The 16,831-nt window shown below is 33.0% G+C and overlaps 1 protein-coding gene and 1 long non-coding RNA gene across 13 annotated transcripts in view; one reads left to right on the top strand and one right to left on the bottom strand.

Moving 5' to 3' along the window:
• The window catches only part of LOC121384137, a 101,140-nt gene that overhangs the window by 64,660 nt on the left and 19,649 nt on the right, over positions 1 to 16,831 (bottom strand). For both annotated transcript variants that reach the window (XR_005959344.1, XR_005959345.1), the window contains exon 2: positions 2,206 to 2,336. This is a non-coding gene — a long non-coding RNA (uncharacterized LOC121384137). The remainder of the gene's footprint in view (positions 1 to 2,205; positions 2,337 to 16,831) is intronic.
• The window catches only part of LOC121384134 (voltage-dependent calcium channel type A subunit alpha-1-like), a 139,631-nt gene that overhangs the window by 105,795 nt on the left and 17,005 nt on the right, over positions 1 to 16,831 (top strand). For 7 of the 11 annotated variants that reach the window (XM_041514386.1, XM_041514381.1, XM_041514384.1 and 4 more), the window contains 4 exons: positions 306 to 536; positions 5,004 to 5,122; positions 5,915 to 6,008; positions 9,612 to 9,686. In XM_041514386.1, coding sequence (XP_041370320.1) covers positions 306 to 536; positions 5,004 to 5,122; positions 5,915 to 6,008; positions 9,612 to 9,686 — 519 coding nt within the window. Of the gene's footprint in view, positions 1 to 305; positions 537 to 5,003; positions 5,123 to 5,914; positions 6,009 to 9,611; positions 9,687 to 10,221; positions 10,236 to 16,831 lie in introns of all 11 variants that reach the window. The other 4 variants (XM_041514390.1, XM_041514389.1, XM_041514391.1 and 1 more) reach the window with 3 other exon arrangements.

Raw genomic sequence — 16,831 nt, 5'->3', positions numbered from 1 at the left:
AATCTGTCTCCAAATTCAAGTTTCAGTTAGCCAAACAGCAAAAATGGTGGTATGCATGCATCTATAAATGACAGATGATTTTCAAAATAGCTTTTTGACAAATTGGTAATGAACTATATTTGCCAAATCCAACATTAATTCGCATTTGACGATTTTTTGGTGACTGACAGCTTAAAGCTTGTATCAACCATACAAACATGAGTAGCAAGTTACCTACAGTGTACATGTATGGCACAAGTGTGTATGATGACCGAGATTAACACAGTGTGTTTATTTTATTGTTTGTTCATTTTCCTTGTTTTTAGTACTTTGTAAGAAAACGCCCAAGGAGACACTCTTACCAGTATTACCCTCCAGAACAGCACAGGGTGGTCAATGATTCCCGCACTGTAGCAAAAATAAATGATGCTTACATTCCTGACACTGATGCGGTGAGAAATCATGTACCGAATCATGTGTCAGATCATGTACCAGATCAGATACCGGATAATGGACCTCACGCACCAAGTGGTGAAACTACCGGTGTTGATGAGCAGGCAAGCCATAGCTGGTTTTCAGCATTGTGGGTTTATTGATTTTCGAATGGCTTTTGGCATTGTATTAACATTTGTGAGTGATTTTTCAGCATTGTGGGATTTTGGTGATTTTCCCTTACCTACCAGTTTTAAATCATTCACATCCTTATATTTCTACCAAACCATATTATATTTTAAAGAAAATATATATATATATATATATATATATATATATATATATATATATATATAGCATGTTGCATGTAGAACAGCATCTGTTGATGTTGCTGGGTCTGTATAATTATACACCCCTGTTCCAACCACTGCTCCACAACTGCTATATTAAAGGCTTGGCATGTGCCATCTTGTATATGGAAAACAGTATAAAAGATCCTAGCTGCTTATCAGTAGCATTCGCATCAGTGGTGTTGTGATTAAGCCATCACACTTAAGGCTGATAGATACGTGCTTCACATCCCGGTACTGGCTTCCACCTATAGAGTGAGTTGTAATGACTCGATGGGTAGATGTAAGACCACTACACCAATTTGCCTCTCACTAACCACAAACAATTAACTAGTAACCTACTGTCCTGGTCAGATTGCAGAAGTAGTTGAGGTGTGTGCCCAGGACATTGCTTGAATCTTAATTGGATATAAGCACAAAAAGTTATTGGTAGCAGTTGCTAGTTTGGTATCAGCAGGTTTCTGTCAAACCCAAGGGATCCCTGGCAGCAAAACAAGAAAAATTATAGCACAGTGTCAACTAATGGATTTTAATTCTCCAGCTAGAGAAAACTCCATAAGAGAGTCAACTTCTGAACTAAAAAGTCACTTTCTTGTACTATTTCGAGGAGTGGGAACTGCCCTCCCTCTTCACTTATCTCTGTTTATGGCCATGAATTCCAGATCAAGTATCATAATTGCTATGTTTGACACCAAATATCTGCTGATTAAACAATGTGTTGAGGTGTCATTAATTAAAGAAACATATTTATTCCTTTCCTACAGGAGGTGCAGGGTAATGTTTGTACCACATGTATGCATCTACTTAACCGGCTTCAGTGGCATATAGTGGTCAAGCCATATTGAACTAAAGGCTGGTAGGCATTGGGTTCACTTCCTGGTATACCACAATGAACACAGAGAGAGTTTAACAACTCAGTGTATAGGTGTAATTAGGCCATTACCCTGAATTCTCTCTCACTAACAACTAACCACTAACCTACTGTCCTGGACAGACAGCTGAGGTGTGTGCACAGGACAGCATGCTTGAACACTTAAGTCACTTACGGTTCACATGCAACCACCAAGAGATCTAGATTCTGTCATCACCAGCCAACTGCATCAGTTTATAAAAGAATATTTTTAATTTTTGAAACATTTTTATTTATAATGTTTTACATTGGTTTAATTTTTTAAACATTTTTATTTATAATTTTTACATTGGTTTAATTTTTGAAACATTTTTATTTATAATGTTTTACATTGGTTAAATTTTTTAAACATTTTTTTGTTTTTCTTTCTTTGTTACTTTTTTCTTTTTCGTAATTTGATAATTATTTTTAAAATGTATTCTAGCTGCTCTTCCATTTATCAGTGAAAATAAGAAGTTTCTTTGTTGCAAACTGTAGTGTTATAAGCCCAAATAAACAGTATAGCCAATGATATATAGATACCGTAATACATACACATGGTTTAATACTTGTTGTCCTGTGTGCAGCATTATAAAATTGACATTTTCTCTTTGCTGACATCGCAGTGTTTTGTGATTTGTTGGACATCTGTTCCTTGTCGATAACACAAACTGTATATTTCATTTCTGAAAAAAAAGCAGCCACAAAATGTTATATACATATGAAGAGTTTATTTCCAAAACATGATATATGCCAATTTCAAAGTTAAACGATCAGACCCTAGTTTTTAAACACTAAGGCATATTTTTCACCATTCGAGCCATCTATGATCACTGAAATCAAACATTACTTACATGTATATTGTATTGTTTAGATAATCCATTTCCATACAACCAAAGTGCTTTTGGTCATCCTGGAGTTTTAATATCACAAAATGCATTTTTCATATTAAAAAAAATGCACGTGCATCTAAAAAATAACAATATGAAGTTTTAGTTTATTTTTAATGATATTTCAGTGTCACAGACTCTTGTTTCATTCTCTTGTAATGTTATCCAAATGTGTTACAGGTTTGTAACTTAACCAAGCTTAGTGTTCAGGGTCTGTGCCTTTAATAGTGAATGTATACTGATGTTAGTACACCTCAATAATACGACAATAGAGTTTACATCAACATGTGATCTATATATATATATATGCTCAATGAACAGGATGTTAAAAACTGCTTTGTGTGATACACACTACATTTCGTACATCATGCTGTAGCAAAACATGCTGTAGTTTTTTTCTTCAAAATTACGTAAATGGTAATATTGTGTTTTGGAAATGTACTTTTACATACATTAAAGCTGAAATACAGACAGATAGTTGGTAAATATAACCCATGTAGTGAAAGCAGGTGTATTCTCATGCTTTAAAACAGGTGTAGAAGTTACCATCACACTCCAGGTTGAATTTATCAAAGATGGTCGTCATGTGTGGAACACCAGCTTATTTTTAATGTTATAATTACAATAGATATAAAGCATGTTTGCATTGTGATAATTTTTATCTAGTGAATTGTTCTTTTCTTAATACAGAAGTTTTGCCTGTTTTTATCAAATAGCATGATTTTGCTTATCTTGACTATTATTATATAAATTGTATATCTCCTATCTTTTGTTAAATCTCTTTCTCTATCTCTTTCCAGCCCTCCCTTCCACTTTTTCAGTTTTTCTCTTTCTTTTTCTGTTTCTCTCTCTCTCTCTCTCTCTCTCTCTCTCTCTCTCTCTCTCTCTCTCTCTCTCTCTCTCTCTCTCTCTCTCTCTCTCTCTCTCTCTCTCTCTCTCTCTCTCTCTCTCATTCTCTACCTATCCCCTATCTCTTTCCCCTATGTCTCGCCTACCCCTTTATCTTTCCCCACCTCATAATACTCTTATATATAAAATGTTTTTTGGTGGGGGTTTTAAGATTTCATTTATATATTTGATGGATATGGATTTACTTCTTGAGATCATCAGTGTTTGTAGATAGTTCTTACAGCATGTTGTATTCATTTACATATTTTTCTCACACTAACATAATATTATCTAAATATACATGTACATGTACTTGTTATATTCACTTTTAGAGGAAGTGAAACATTTTGTATTAGATGTTTTTGTTCATATGTTCTAAATATTCTGGCCATTTACATAAAAGAGTATTGCATTGTGCAAATACAAAACTCATATGTACATATCATTTTAGTCGTAATCTTTGGTACTACATGTATTTTTCTAAGTACTTTTAGAGATATGATCCTTGATGTAAACTGATATTTACAATAATTCATGACATTGCATTTATGGATTATTGCTTAAGAATTATGTTTTTCTTGTAATTATATGTATTGGGACTATGCCACTATAGGTTCGACATACCAAACCAGGAAAATTAAGCCTAAGTTAATGAATGGTAAAAAATCAACCCAGATTTTACATGTAGTTATCCATGTCAGTCAGCCATATACGCCCCCCCCCCCCCCCCCCCCCCCCCCCCCCCCATCCCCATTGTACCTTTAATTGTTTCTGTTGTATTTATACATGTGGTGTACAGCATATATATACCGGTAATGTAGGTCCGACATCAGCATCCGGTTAAAGGACCATCCTTAGAAACACTTCGGTTTCCTGTAACATGACCCATCAGCAATGGGTTGGTAGATATTTAAAAAAATATATATATATATATATTATGCCTTTTGGTATTACATAGAACAAAAAGGAAAAATAGTTTTTAGAAGATATTAATTAATTTTGTGAAGAACAATGAAGTGATTAACATCAATGAGTTGGTTTACAGTTGCCTCTTTGAATAGGCCAGAACAAGCTTTATAAACATGTCTTGCAGTAATTAAATTAGACCCTGTACTAAGTTCATTATATAAAAGTAGGGCTAGGTAATTTCATTTTATTTCATATTTGTTTTGCTTACAGTTTTGTCTATGCATAAGACAATGTTTATTTTGATATAATTCAAAACAATTATAATCTTCTAATGTGGTGGCCTTTAGAGACAGTATATATGAGAAAATTATTAGGATCCTTTTCTTGAGAAGGTTCATAAATTTTGCAAAGATTTTATTTGCTGCAGAAGTTTTAATTATTACCTAATAAAACTTTTAAAAAAAAAACGTTTAAAAATTAAAAGAAAACAAATATTCAAATCACTTTTGATTGCCCAAATTCTAAAGAACTCTTAAGGTTAACCCAAGCAATAGATACTCTTTCAGTTACCCTAACTCCTCCAGTGTTTACTTGCTTTTCTCATGGTTTAAAATGTGTATATTATATTCATCTGTGCACTAAGTTGTGTTTGTGTTTGTGTTACAGCGGCCACCATCTTTGTTTCAACGCCTGATGGGTGCGATGCGGACTCCGTCTGCTCGTTCCAGTGCTTCCCTTGATTCTGAGCACTCTGATGGAGACAACGTGTCAGAGGGAGGACACAGGTGGGAAGTGTTCTCACTTGTAAACAAACAGGCTGAGGGTACTGCTAAAGCAATAGCATGTCCTCCACAGGCTAAATTTTGAATCAAAAATATTATTGGTAGTAAATCTTAAGGTAGAAATGAATTTTACTTGTACAATGCAGGAAATTGTGTTTCAGGACATCTAGTTTTCACAGTTTTATGGGGGAGCATACCCCGAACCCCCTTATAAACTTTGCTTTAAGTTTGATCTCAGTCAGCATGCACCCCACAATGTCAACTTGCTTCTGCCGTGCCTGCTCTACTGGTCACAACAAATGTCATATCTCTTAATGGTGATACCACATGATACAATTGCCTCATATAAAAATAGCAGATTGTAACAAGACAACGTCACAGTTTCATTGATTGCTATGTAATCAGAGCTATTAATGGTGATACCACATGATACAATTGCCTCATATGAAAATAGCAGATGGTAACAAGACAACGTTACAATTTCATTGGTTGCTATGTAATCAGAGCTATTCTCTTACAAGGACTCGTGGTTTGTAAAAAAAAAAGAAAAGCAAATCATCATGAAAGTAAAACTTGATCTGTAAATATAAACACAATAAATCTATATACAAAAAATTTCAGGCATACAGGTTCAATGTATTGAAATCAGAATCTAATGGAATCAAATGAATATTGTTTTTCTTCTAGTGTCAATAAAAATCTGAAACTAATGAAATCAAATGAATGTTGTTTTACTTCTAATATCGAAAAATATCTGAATCTAATGAAATCAAATGAATGCTGTTTTTCTTCTAGTATCGATAAAGGCCACAACTGGAACAGATCGTTCAGTTTTCTCCGTCGTGGAAGCAGCAAACGGAACCGTGATGGTGACTCTTCCAGTGTACAGGTAAGAAATGCTGACTGCATGCACACTTAAATAGAGTGTATATATGCATATACATTAAGCCCATGCAGGTTTTTACTATATTGATAGGCTGCAGAGGACAGTCCTATACAAGTTGTGTTTATATGTATATACATTAAGCCCATGCAGGTTTTTACTATATTGATAGGCTGCGGGGGACAGTCCTCCCATACAAGTTGTGTTTATATGTATATACATTAAGCCCATGCAGGTTTTTACTATATTGATAGGCTGCAGGGGACAGTCCTATACAAGTTGTGTTTATATGTATATACATTAAGCCCATGCAGGTTTTTACTATATTGATAGGCTGCGGGGGACAGTCCTATACAAGTTGTGTTTATATGTAAGCCCATGCAGGTTTTTACTATACTGATAGGCTGCGGGGGACAGTCCTATACAAGTTGTCTTTATATGTATCTGGCCTTGGTTGTGGTACATACCATATAGTGATTCGGCCATTGGTTTCACATAGATGTACAAGATGATAAAATTATAGAGAATTGATCAGAAGTGTTTTTTTATATCTGTCGAAACATATACTGATTAACTAAACGAGATTGTTATTTTACAATGAAAAAACACAAGTAGTGAACTCTATTTGTCCTATACAAGATTTTAAAAATAACATTTTAGTTGATATTTCGTAAATCATAGTTCATCATACTTTAACTATACATCGTATCAAAACATTATACTCAGGTAAACAGACAGGTCTTTTTAGATTGTAGCCAGGTTAATAAATACACATATCAAATGGGTTTATGACATAGATATTATGGGTAAGTTATAGGAAAAACTGAGATTATTGCCATGAATATGTATATGCAAGACTAATTCTTGCATACATGTTGGGTTTTTACCAAGCACACACACACAATTGTGATCATTTATTATCAAAATAAATTTAAACTTTAAAAATAATTTTCCAATGACTGCAAAAGCATCCATTCATTAGAAATTATAACTGAATGTGTCGTGCAACCATGAGATGATTATTACAGCACCTGTTGTGCAAATTAATATTATTTACCAGCTAAAGACTTCAAATTTCTTTTTTCTCACCAACACACATCATCACTATTTTCTTACTGTTAAATCTTCTTGCAAAATATCTTCTGCACTCAGTTTTGTGCACAGTTTGATTTTGGAAGCTATGTAATGTTTTCTTTGTCATTTTAATTCTATTTTTAAATTCTATAGTTCTTTGATGAATGTATTTACCAAAATGTATGGTTTTGTTTTGTTCTGGTCATTGAAGAACTTGATACATCCAGATTCTGGTAGTCTAATGGTAAATGTTATAGATTATTAGTAGGCATAGTAACAAGATTTTTTTTTTTTAGGTTTTTTAAAATAAATCTTTATTGAAATTAATTTTATTGTAGAAGTCAATTTAAATTGGCCAGGATGTTTTGTTGAATTATTTTCGTCATGAACAAAATGTTTTTGGTGTATAATAAGATCTACATTAATGTGTTAGAAGCTTATGTAGAGAAAATATTTGTATCACTCTTTTTGTTCTAGTTTTTTTGTTGTTTTTTTAGAATTTTTAGTGTTTTTTACTTTTGTTATAAATTAACTTAATTAGAACTTTTAGTGTATTAAATTTAATTTTAAAGTATGTAACTTTGTTAGAGATTATGTTCCTTTTCCCCTCACTTTGTCTTTGCTGCTTCAAGAATAAGAATCATAGATGTAGAAGGTTTTATAACTGACAAAGTAATGTGATGACTCCCCAACATTTTCTCAGCACAATAGTGTTATGTTCAGGGCCATTGAAGACAGGGGAGGTGGGGACATAGTCCTCCCATTTGTTACTCAAAATCTGAATGACTAAACTGCTATTGACAATCACGACCATATGTCTGCACAATGCAGAATCGAATAGGGATTGCTTTCATAAATTTCTATTGAGTGCCTCATCTTGAGGAAGACAGTTACTCCTTAATTGGATGTATTAATACATCCTTACTGCACCACATAAAAGAGGACTGCCACCATAGACTGGTGTACGACAAAACCATTATCCACAATCAAGACCATATCTCTGCACAATGCAGAGTCGAAGGGGTAGTTGGCAAATAGGGACTGATTCCTTAAATTGTAACTGAGTGCCCTCATCTATAGGAGGACAGCCACTCCTTAAATGGACAATACATCCTTACTGCACTGCCAGAAATAGGACTGCCATTCCTTAACTGGACAATACATCCTTACTGCACCACCTCTTCCAGACTGGTTTTTACTGAATCAAAACTAGCATGACACAGAGTTCATTGGAATAAATACAGTTGTGATGACATGCACTCATGAATAACTGACAAAACAGTGATGATATCAGGTGTTTGCAAAAGATGAGCATATCCTGCCCCAACAGTGGCATCCATCCAAACATGAATAAAGTAGCTAGGCAAACTGATAATTATAGTAGATTAATTGTAGTTGACAATGCAGCTCCATCTTTAAAATTATCAATTACAGATCGGATTGTTTTGTTTTTTCACAAGAAAAATAAAGATTTCAAAGTTATTCTACATGTTAATTGACTTCAATAGTATTAAGCCGCTGTTCACTGGATACATAACAATAGATATCCAATCACAACTAATCATTATTAAATGATTGCATACATTATAGTCCTGAGAAATGTTGGCCAAACAGAACATTATATATCTCTGTCTTTTATGTATAGGGGAATGTCAACATTTTCACATGTCATGAATATGAATGCATATAGTGTATGGCAACTAGTCTTGACTTCTTTCTCACTATAGCCACTAACAGCTAACCACTATACTGCATACTGCCCTGTCCTGGACAAAAAGTCTGCTTGAAACTTAATTGTATTTAAGCATGAAAATAACTTTAAAAGAAAGCAGGAAAGAACATTTTCAAACATGGAATCATTGCTATGGAGTGACTGGCAGAATATATGGGCCATATTAATTGTGACAGTGAATTACTTAATCCATATCAAATAAAGATTCTTCTTTTGGTCATTTCTCATCGAATGTTGGATATTCGCTTCTTACTTAATCAGAACTATGAACTCTGGAACATTGAGACACAAAAGTCTCCACACGATATCAAATAATGGACAATGAAGATGAATACCAACAAGTACAAAAATATAACCCCTGTCTTCGATTGTTGATATATGAGGCAGGTTTTAAATTAAGTTTATGTTTTCTAAATTTCCAAATACAATTTAAAGTTGAATTTGGCAAAAATATGTCATATGCCAGAAAGCTCATTTGAAAACTATGTGTCCTTTGTGTGTGTACAATGTATTTTACAGCCATTTTACAAAATAATTCTGTTTAACTAAATGTTAACTTACTTGCATTTGGCTACAGGTTTTACAGTTAAATCTGCCAAATTTCGATTAAATTTTGGTGTCCAGCTTTAACCCTACCGAGGAGTGTGCTAAAAAAAAAACATAATTGCACTTTAAATGGATATAAACATAAAAATAAATTAAAAATTAAAATTAAAAAATCCGTCCAAAAACACCATTGTTAGACAGGTATCTTGATTAATGTTTAAAACGTCTGTGTTTATGTGACATCTCTCTCCCCACAGGGTCACCGAGGCTATCAAGGTGGATATCATAATAATTCTTATGTCATTGATGAACGAGATGAATATTTAGATGAGGTATATTTACTGCTGGGTTACTTCCCTTTGGCAACTCTTTAGTTGTAGTGGTGGTGGTATTGCTGGTGATGGCAAATAACAAGGACAGGTTAACTACTAATTCATATTTAAATGTATGTAAGAGTTAGTATGTGGGTGTCTTAAATTTTGTTTTTAAATGTTCAATTTGCAGAATAAATATAAAACTACATGGCATATTTGTCATTTTACGTTTACAGTAACTCAAACACAACATATACATACATAATTTATGTAGATCAAATGAAAAAAAAAGCAGTTTAAGCTGTTGTCAGCCAAATCGTCAAATGTGACTTAAACTTGAATTTGATGAATGTAAGTCATTACCAATTTGCCAAAAAGCTAATTAGAAAACTGTCATTTTTATAGAAATCTTATTTTTGAAAATAATTCTGTATAGCAAAATTTGGCTACCGATTTTCCGATTATATTCATCAAATTGTAATTAAATTTTGGCATTAAACCCTGAAAAAGGTTTATGTTGCTAATAAATTGTTTAATATATCGTCTGTGACAGGATTGTGTTGAAGGGTAAGGAAAATGATTAACATTATGATAATGTTAAACAGTTCTCATCAAAGTGTGTTAAACAGTCACCTAGCTAACAGACAATCAAATGGTGGCTTCTTTGCATAACTAAGTGTATGTTTGTACTACTTTTTGACAATGTGAGTGAAGACTAAATGTCACTGTTGCTGTTTGAGCAGGTCTGACTGTATATTCAGTCAAACTTGCTCTAATGGGCACCTGTGTTGAAAGGTCACATTTTTATTCTTCCAAGTTATCTAGTATAAACTGACCTGTATTAAGCAGCTACCTGTCTTGAAGGGCCACTTTGTGTTACTCCTTTGTTGGCTGCTTAACACATGTATGTATTCTGTTTATCATTCCAAATCCCACAAAAAACCCACACTTTTGCATTGGTGATGGTCTTATTTTATTTTTTATTTTTAAATTGCTTAAGTTTTTAATTGTTTGTAGTCGTTTAAAATAAATGTCTTTCTAGGTCATTGGTGAATGATATAATTTATTAATTGTACTCTATTAGAAGAAAATAATTTTTTTTAATAGGTTCAGTGGTGGATCTGGGGGGAGGGGGGTAAACTGCCGCTTGAGCTGCCAAGTAAAAAATGGCACTTTTAATTTTCTTCTCTTTTTTGTTCACTGAAAACACCCATACAGATGCACCTGTGCACACACTCGGTGAGATATGTGGAACTGCAAGTATGCATAGAAGCTAACCATTCCATCATCAAAATCATAGATCCACCACTGTTATTAGTTCTTAAGTCTAATACTTTGGTGCTATACGGGTTTCACCCAGTAAATAGACATATATTATTAGCCAATTGTTAGACAAATATTTCACTACCTGTGTTTGGGTGATACATGTTTTGTTATCGAATAATTTATAAGACTACTGAAATTGTTTTTAATTTGTGTAACATTTTACAAGATGAGCCCTGCCTATAAATGTATTGCCTTTAATAATATTACTGATATATATCAATCAGTAATACGTATATTCTTGTATGTTAATCCTCATATGATAATAATTATAATAAACACATAAATACTTTGCAAGCATCAGTTGGGTGCACAGCAAGATGGACAACTTTTATTTCAAGTTGAAATCCTTACAGCTAGTCAAGATCAGAACCATTGTTTTTAATTATGTAGATTTTTTAATGCATTTTGATAAAATGAGAAACTTTTAATCACAGTTCCCACGACTGCCCTAAAAATTATTATAAGAAATTATTATAAGAAACTTAATGAACCTTCTGGTAAATATCTCCTTTTTTCCTTTTCTTTTCTACTTTTGTTTCTTAATAAGCCCTACTAACAATCCACACTTAACAAATATAACTGTGGAACAAACAATTGAAACACTAAAATAGTTTATCTGCTAGAAATTGATTTGTACATTTTTATAAGTCTTTCTGAAAATCCAACATGAACATAAAGGCCAAGAGAATGAAAGTTATAGATTTGCGTCCGAACAATTAAAAAAATTTTTTTTTTCATTATTCATTATTCATTATTTTTATTGATCTATTATCACATCGTTCGACACATCAAGAGTTTAGCAATTTTCATCAATGTTTGGAATGTACTGCTTCCTGCTTGAGGATTCAATGCTCTACTGGGCTACACTTCAGAATTTATGACAGAGATGGCAGTTTTGGTGCAAAGGACCTCGTAGACATTACCACTATTGACGATTTGGAACTTGAATTTGTGTGATGATCATTAAGTGCCTTTTTTTGTGCAAATAATGAAATGTTTTGTAAATAATGAACATTTTCAGCGGTACCTTTCACGGCATGCGGCTGGTAGATGCAAATCTATAACTTTCATTCTTATGGCCAAATCTTACTGTGGAACAGACAAGTGAAAACCTAAATATATTATGCAATTAACCGATTTATATATGTTTATAAAGCTATTCAATAATGCAGTATAATTTGTATTGGTTTAATGCAAAAAGGTTCTGTGCAGCAGATAATATGCAAATAACCAATTTATGCTATAAACCGATATGCAATTAAGTGGATTCGACTGCAGTTAATTGCTAGAAATTGTGACTTTAAAATGTTTATTTATTTATATAACACCAGAATAAAATACAAATGATAAATCATATTGTATATTTATTGACAGGTTTTTTTGGGTGTTTGATGTACACACTGTTTTACACAACTAATCCTTATACATGTACATACATGTACATACATATACATGTGTATATACATTACTACTCTTAACATTTATATACGGTACACTATAGACAGATGGATCCTTTGTTTCGCTTCGCACTCTTGTGGTTCATCTCTTTGTTCTCTCAATAAATAACACAAGGGCTGATTGGTCTTCCTCTTCGGATTCCCACCATTGACTTGAGCAGCACCAATCCTTTTCTTATTTCCAGGCTTGGTGATAATGTTTAGCCTTTTTCCTTCTGGATGTTGACTTATTGAATTTTTGGATTTATTTGTAAGCAACTTGTCTCAATGGTTGTTGGATGGAATAGACTGTTTTTACATTGTGATTTGCTTATTTACATGTCTTTTTTGTCACAGTTACCCCCTTCACCCTTTGCTTTAACAGATGTGCATTTTGAGCCTTAATGTACCCAACTAATATATATTACTGACAGTAAATGTGATTAATAGTTTCAATATTGATAGTTAAATTCTAAAAATCCACTCTCAACTTAAAATCTAAATGTGGAGTATAAGTGACAAAGCTAAAAAGAAATTGTGTGGATATATTAAGTTCTTCTGAAAATCCATGCTAAAACAATCTATTTGCAGAGTAGACAAATGACAAGCTAAAATAGTTAAATTGCTTCATTTTTTTTACTGATTTTTTTTTCTTTGGATACATGTATATTATTAAAGCTCTTCTAAAAATCCACCGTCAACTTCATCTAAATGCAGAGCAGACAAGTGAAGACAAGCTAAAATAGTTAAATTGCTTCAAATTGACTTTTTAAATAAATTATCTTTCTCTATGGATATATTAAAGCTCTTCCAAAAATTCACCATCAACATCATCTAAGTGTGGAACAGACAAGTGACAAGCTAAATTAGTTAAATTGCTAAAAATATACATATATTTAATTATCTTTTCCAATGGATATATTAAAGCTATTCTGAAAAACTCCCATAAAAAATCTAATTCCAGAGCATGCAAGACATTGTAGCTAAAATAGTTGCAAAATGTTATTTAAAAAAAAATCTTTTTCACCATCAATGTCATCAAAGTGCAGCAGACAAGTGAAGACAAGCTAAACAAGTTAACTTGCTAGAAATTTTGAATTGTTTCCACTTTCTTTCTTCTAGAGCCTTGAACTGAGTGATGTTGCATATGTCTCTCATCCTGATCTTCCTTCTTGTAGAGATAACTCTCTCATAGCACTTGCAGCCAATCAAATAACAGCTTCTTTGTCAAAACTTAATGAGGTGATTTGTCTTGATACTTGTGATTGGTCGGTCACCTTGTGTACAGTCTGTGGCTCCAGCTGGTCAGATATGGTCGTGATGTAATTCCCATAGTATGTTATCATAACCTTGCACGTGATGTCTTACCTACATGTATGATGTACGTGTATATATAACCATTACCCCCTCCATTACCTCCAAAACAAAGTCGGTTTTTAAATGTGAATTTTTTGTGGACCTGCATTAATCATCCAACCTTTTTTTATTTATTTATTTATTTTGGCTGGTGATTATGTAATTGAATTGGGTAGCTAACCTTATGTCACATATTGTCTTTTGCGTGACAATTGTTTCCATCAATCTTGTAACCCAGTATTGTGTTCTTAATCTATTTCTTATACACTTCCTACCAAATTCCTGCATCGTCTATTTTGTTATGATTTCTCTACCATTTCGCATTTTATAACACAGTATTTGTTTTGTAGTTAGTTTCTATCTCTGTGTATAGCATGCTCCCTTACAATTTGCTGTCATTCAGTATTTCAAATATAGTTTTCCGTTTTGTTCTTTTTCAATACTTGACCATTTCAAGCACTTTATTACATCTGTATCTATCATGCACTCCAGCACTGGATTACTGTGCACACTTGCATTGGACTGTCAAGCACTCTTGCACTGATGCTGTCATGCATTCTTTAGCATTGGATTTACCGTAGCTTTGGACTTTTGCATCTCCAACAACAGACTTTTCATACACTCTTCTGCAATGGGCTACCATGGGCTGTTGAACATTGGACTAGTATGCACTTTTCTGCATTGGACTAAAATGCACTATTCTGAATTGAACTTTCATGCACTCTTATGTATTGGACTATCGTGTACCTTCAGCACTGGACTATCATGCACAAATTTGTATAGGACTATCACATACCTTCAGCATTGAACTGTCATGCACTATTTCATATTGGACTATCATGCACCCTTCAGCATTGCACTATCTTTATGGACTCTTCATCATTGGACTATCATGCACCCTTCAGCATTGCACTATCTTTATGGACTCTTCAACACTGAAGTATCATGCACTTTTCTGCAATGGATTGTCATGCACTCTTCTGCAATGAATTGTCATGCACTTTTCTGCAATGGATTGTCATGCACTCTTCTGCAGTGGATTGTCATGCACTCTTCTGCAATGGATTGTCATGCACTCTTCTGCAATGGATTGTCATGCACTCTTCTGCAATGGATTGTCATGCACTCTTCTGTAATGGATTGTCATGCACTCTTCTGTAATGGATTGTCATGCACTCTTCTGCATTGGATTGTCATGCACTCTTCTGTATTGGATTGTCATGCACTTTTCTGCACTGGATTGTCATGCACTCTTCTGCATTGGATTGTCATGCACTCTTCATCATTGAATTGTCATGCACTCTTCATCATTGGATTGCCATGCACTCTTCAACACTGGACCATCATGTACTACCTCTTAAGCATTGGATGATAATGCAGTCTTCAGCATTTGACCATAGCACACTTTTTCCCAAATCTACTTTGTCCACTACCTCTTTATATTATTGAACTGTTCTACATACTACCTGTTCTTCATTCACATCCTAACAATCACTGTTTCTGTTCTAGTCCTTTCATAATCTCAAATAGTTGCTATTGTCTTAATCATTCAGATCTTTATCTTTAAAATATATATACACAATCATGCAGTGTTGGTAGTTGGACAAAATATAGTGCTAGTAATTTGTCAAATTAGTAGCCGAATTAACTATTTTTAACTGAACAAATTGCAACAATATTAGAGTCCCACCAGTATTAATCATTCTGATTCTGAAATTAGTTTTGTCATTCCATTACTATAAAATTTATTTGATAGATTCTACTTCGATTCATATTAGGACAGAAAAACTAAAACCTTGTTCATCCATTTCTGTCTTTCAACCATAGTTTTCTAAAGTCTGGTATCTGAACTAATTGTTATATTTTTAAAATATTTAGTCTGTTAGTATAAATTAAGAATGTTTATTTAGTATTGCCTTGTCCATAGATCCAAATCTAGTTTTGTTTAGACACATTTTGCTTGAACATATTAGTGTACCCTTCTAGACTGTTTCATTCCTAGCAGTATAATGGTAACATTAGCAAGAGAATATTTTCATATTTTAATGTTGTAAAATGTTTAGCATACTTTTAAAGTATTAAGCACTGATAATATATTCTAGAATGCTGAATCTGTTGGTAAAGTTTTATGTAAAAGTTTTATGTAAAATAGGGTAAGGATTTGTACTAGAAAAAGATGATTTGATTTGTACTGATACAAAAAAAATTGAAGTTAAAGGCATCCATTTCGGCATCTACTAGGTACCAATGTTTTGGGGCTACTTTGATAGTGTTTTATTTTAGATTGGCTGGTGAAATGTTCCAGACAGCCAGACAGCCAATTTGAAAACTGGCAATTTAAAATTCTGCTGTTAAACTGATATTCAGTAATGTGAAATCTCTTCTGATCCATAATGTACTACAAAGATATAACCTCAAAGACATAATTATAATTAATCTACAAATACAATTTTCTGAAGATCATTATGTGTGACAATGCTGTATAATAAAATTTGTGTGGATTTGCAATAACTTTATTTTAATATAAACTTGTTGCATATTAGCTGATCCATTTTGCACTGTTGTGCCCTATATAGCATCATTATTATTGATTTTTTAAAATATTTGCATGATTTTACATTTATTGGAATTTGTTCCAGTGTGTAACTTTATTATGATAATATTAAGTTGTCCCCCTTGCATTCACATTCACTTGTGCACCATTGCCCTTGTGTATTTGCCCTAATTTTTACAACTAGTTTGTATATTATTATATATCATTTCCCCCAATTTTGATATTTGAGACATATATACTTTAACAAATAAAATAGTTAGATTTGTTTCTATTTTTATTTAACTATGCATCTATCTATGTTCTTACTGTACATATATATTCAATATAAAGGCATTGAAGTAAGTCAAAACTGGTCATTCAGGGAACCGGGAAGTTACCACATAGTAATAAAGTTGAGAATGGTGCATTATTATCATCATATGATTAAACACAAAAACCATCAAACATGTATGCACTTTGATCAATTGCGTTTTATTCAAGTGCATGATGCA

Source organism: Gigantopelta aegis, chromosome 10, assembly GCF_016097555.1.
Source record: "Gigantopelta aegis isolate Gae_Host chromosome 10, Gae_host_genome, whole genome shotgun sequence".
In the NCBI taxonomy this organism is placed as follows: Eukaryota; Metazoa; Mollusca; class Gastropoda; order Neomphalida; family Peltospiridae; genus Gigantopelta; species Gigantopelta aegis.
Note: the sequence above shows the minus strand (reverse complement) of the source record. Positions and strands in the feature narration are given on the sequence as shown.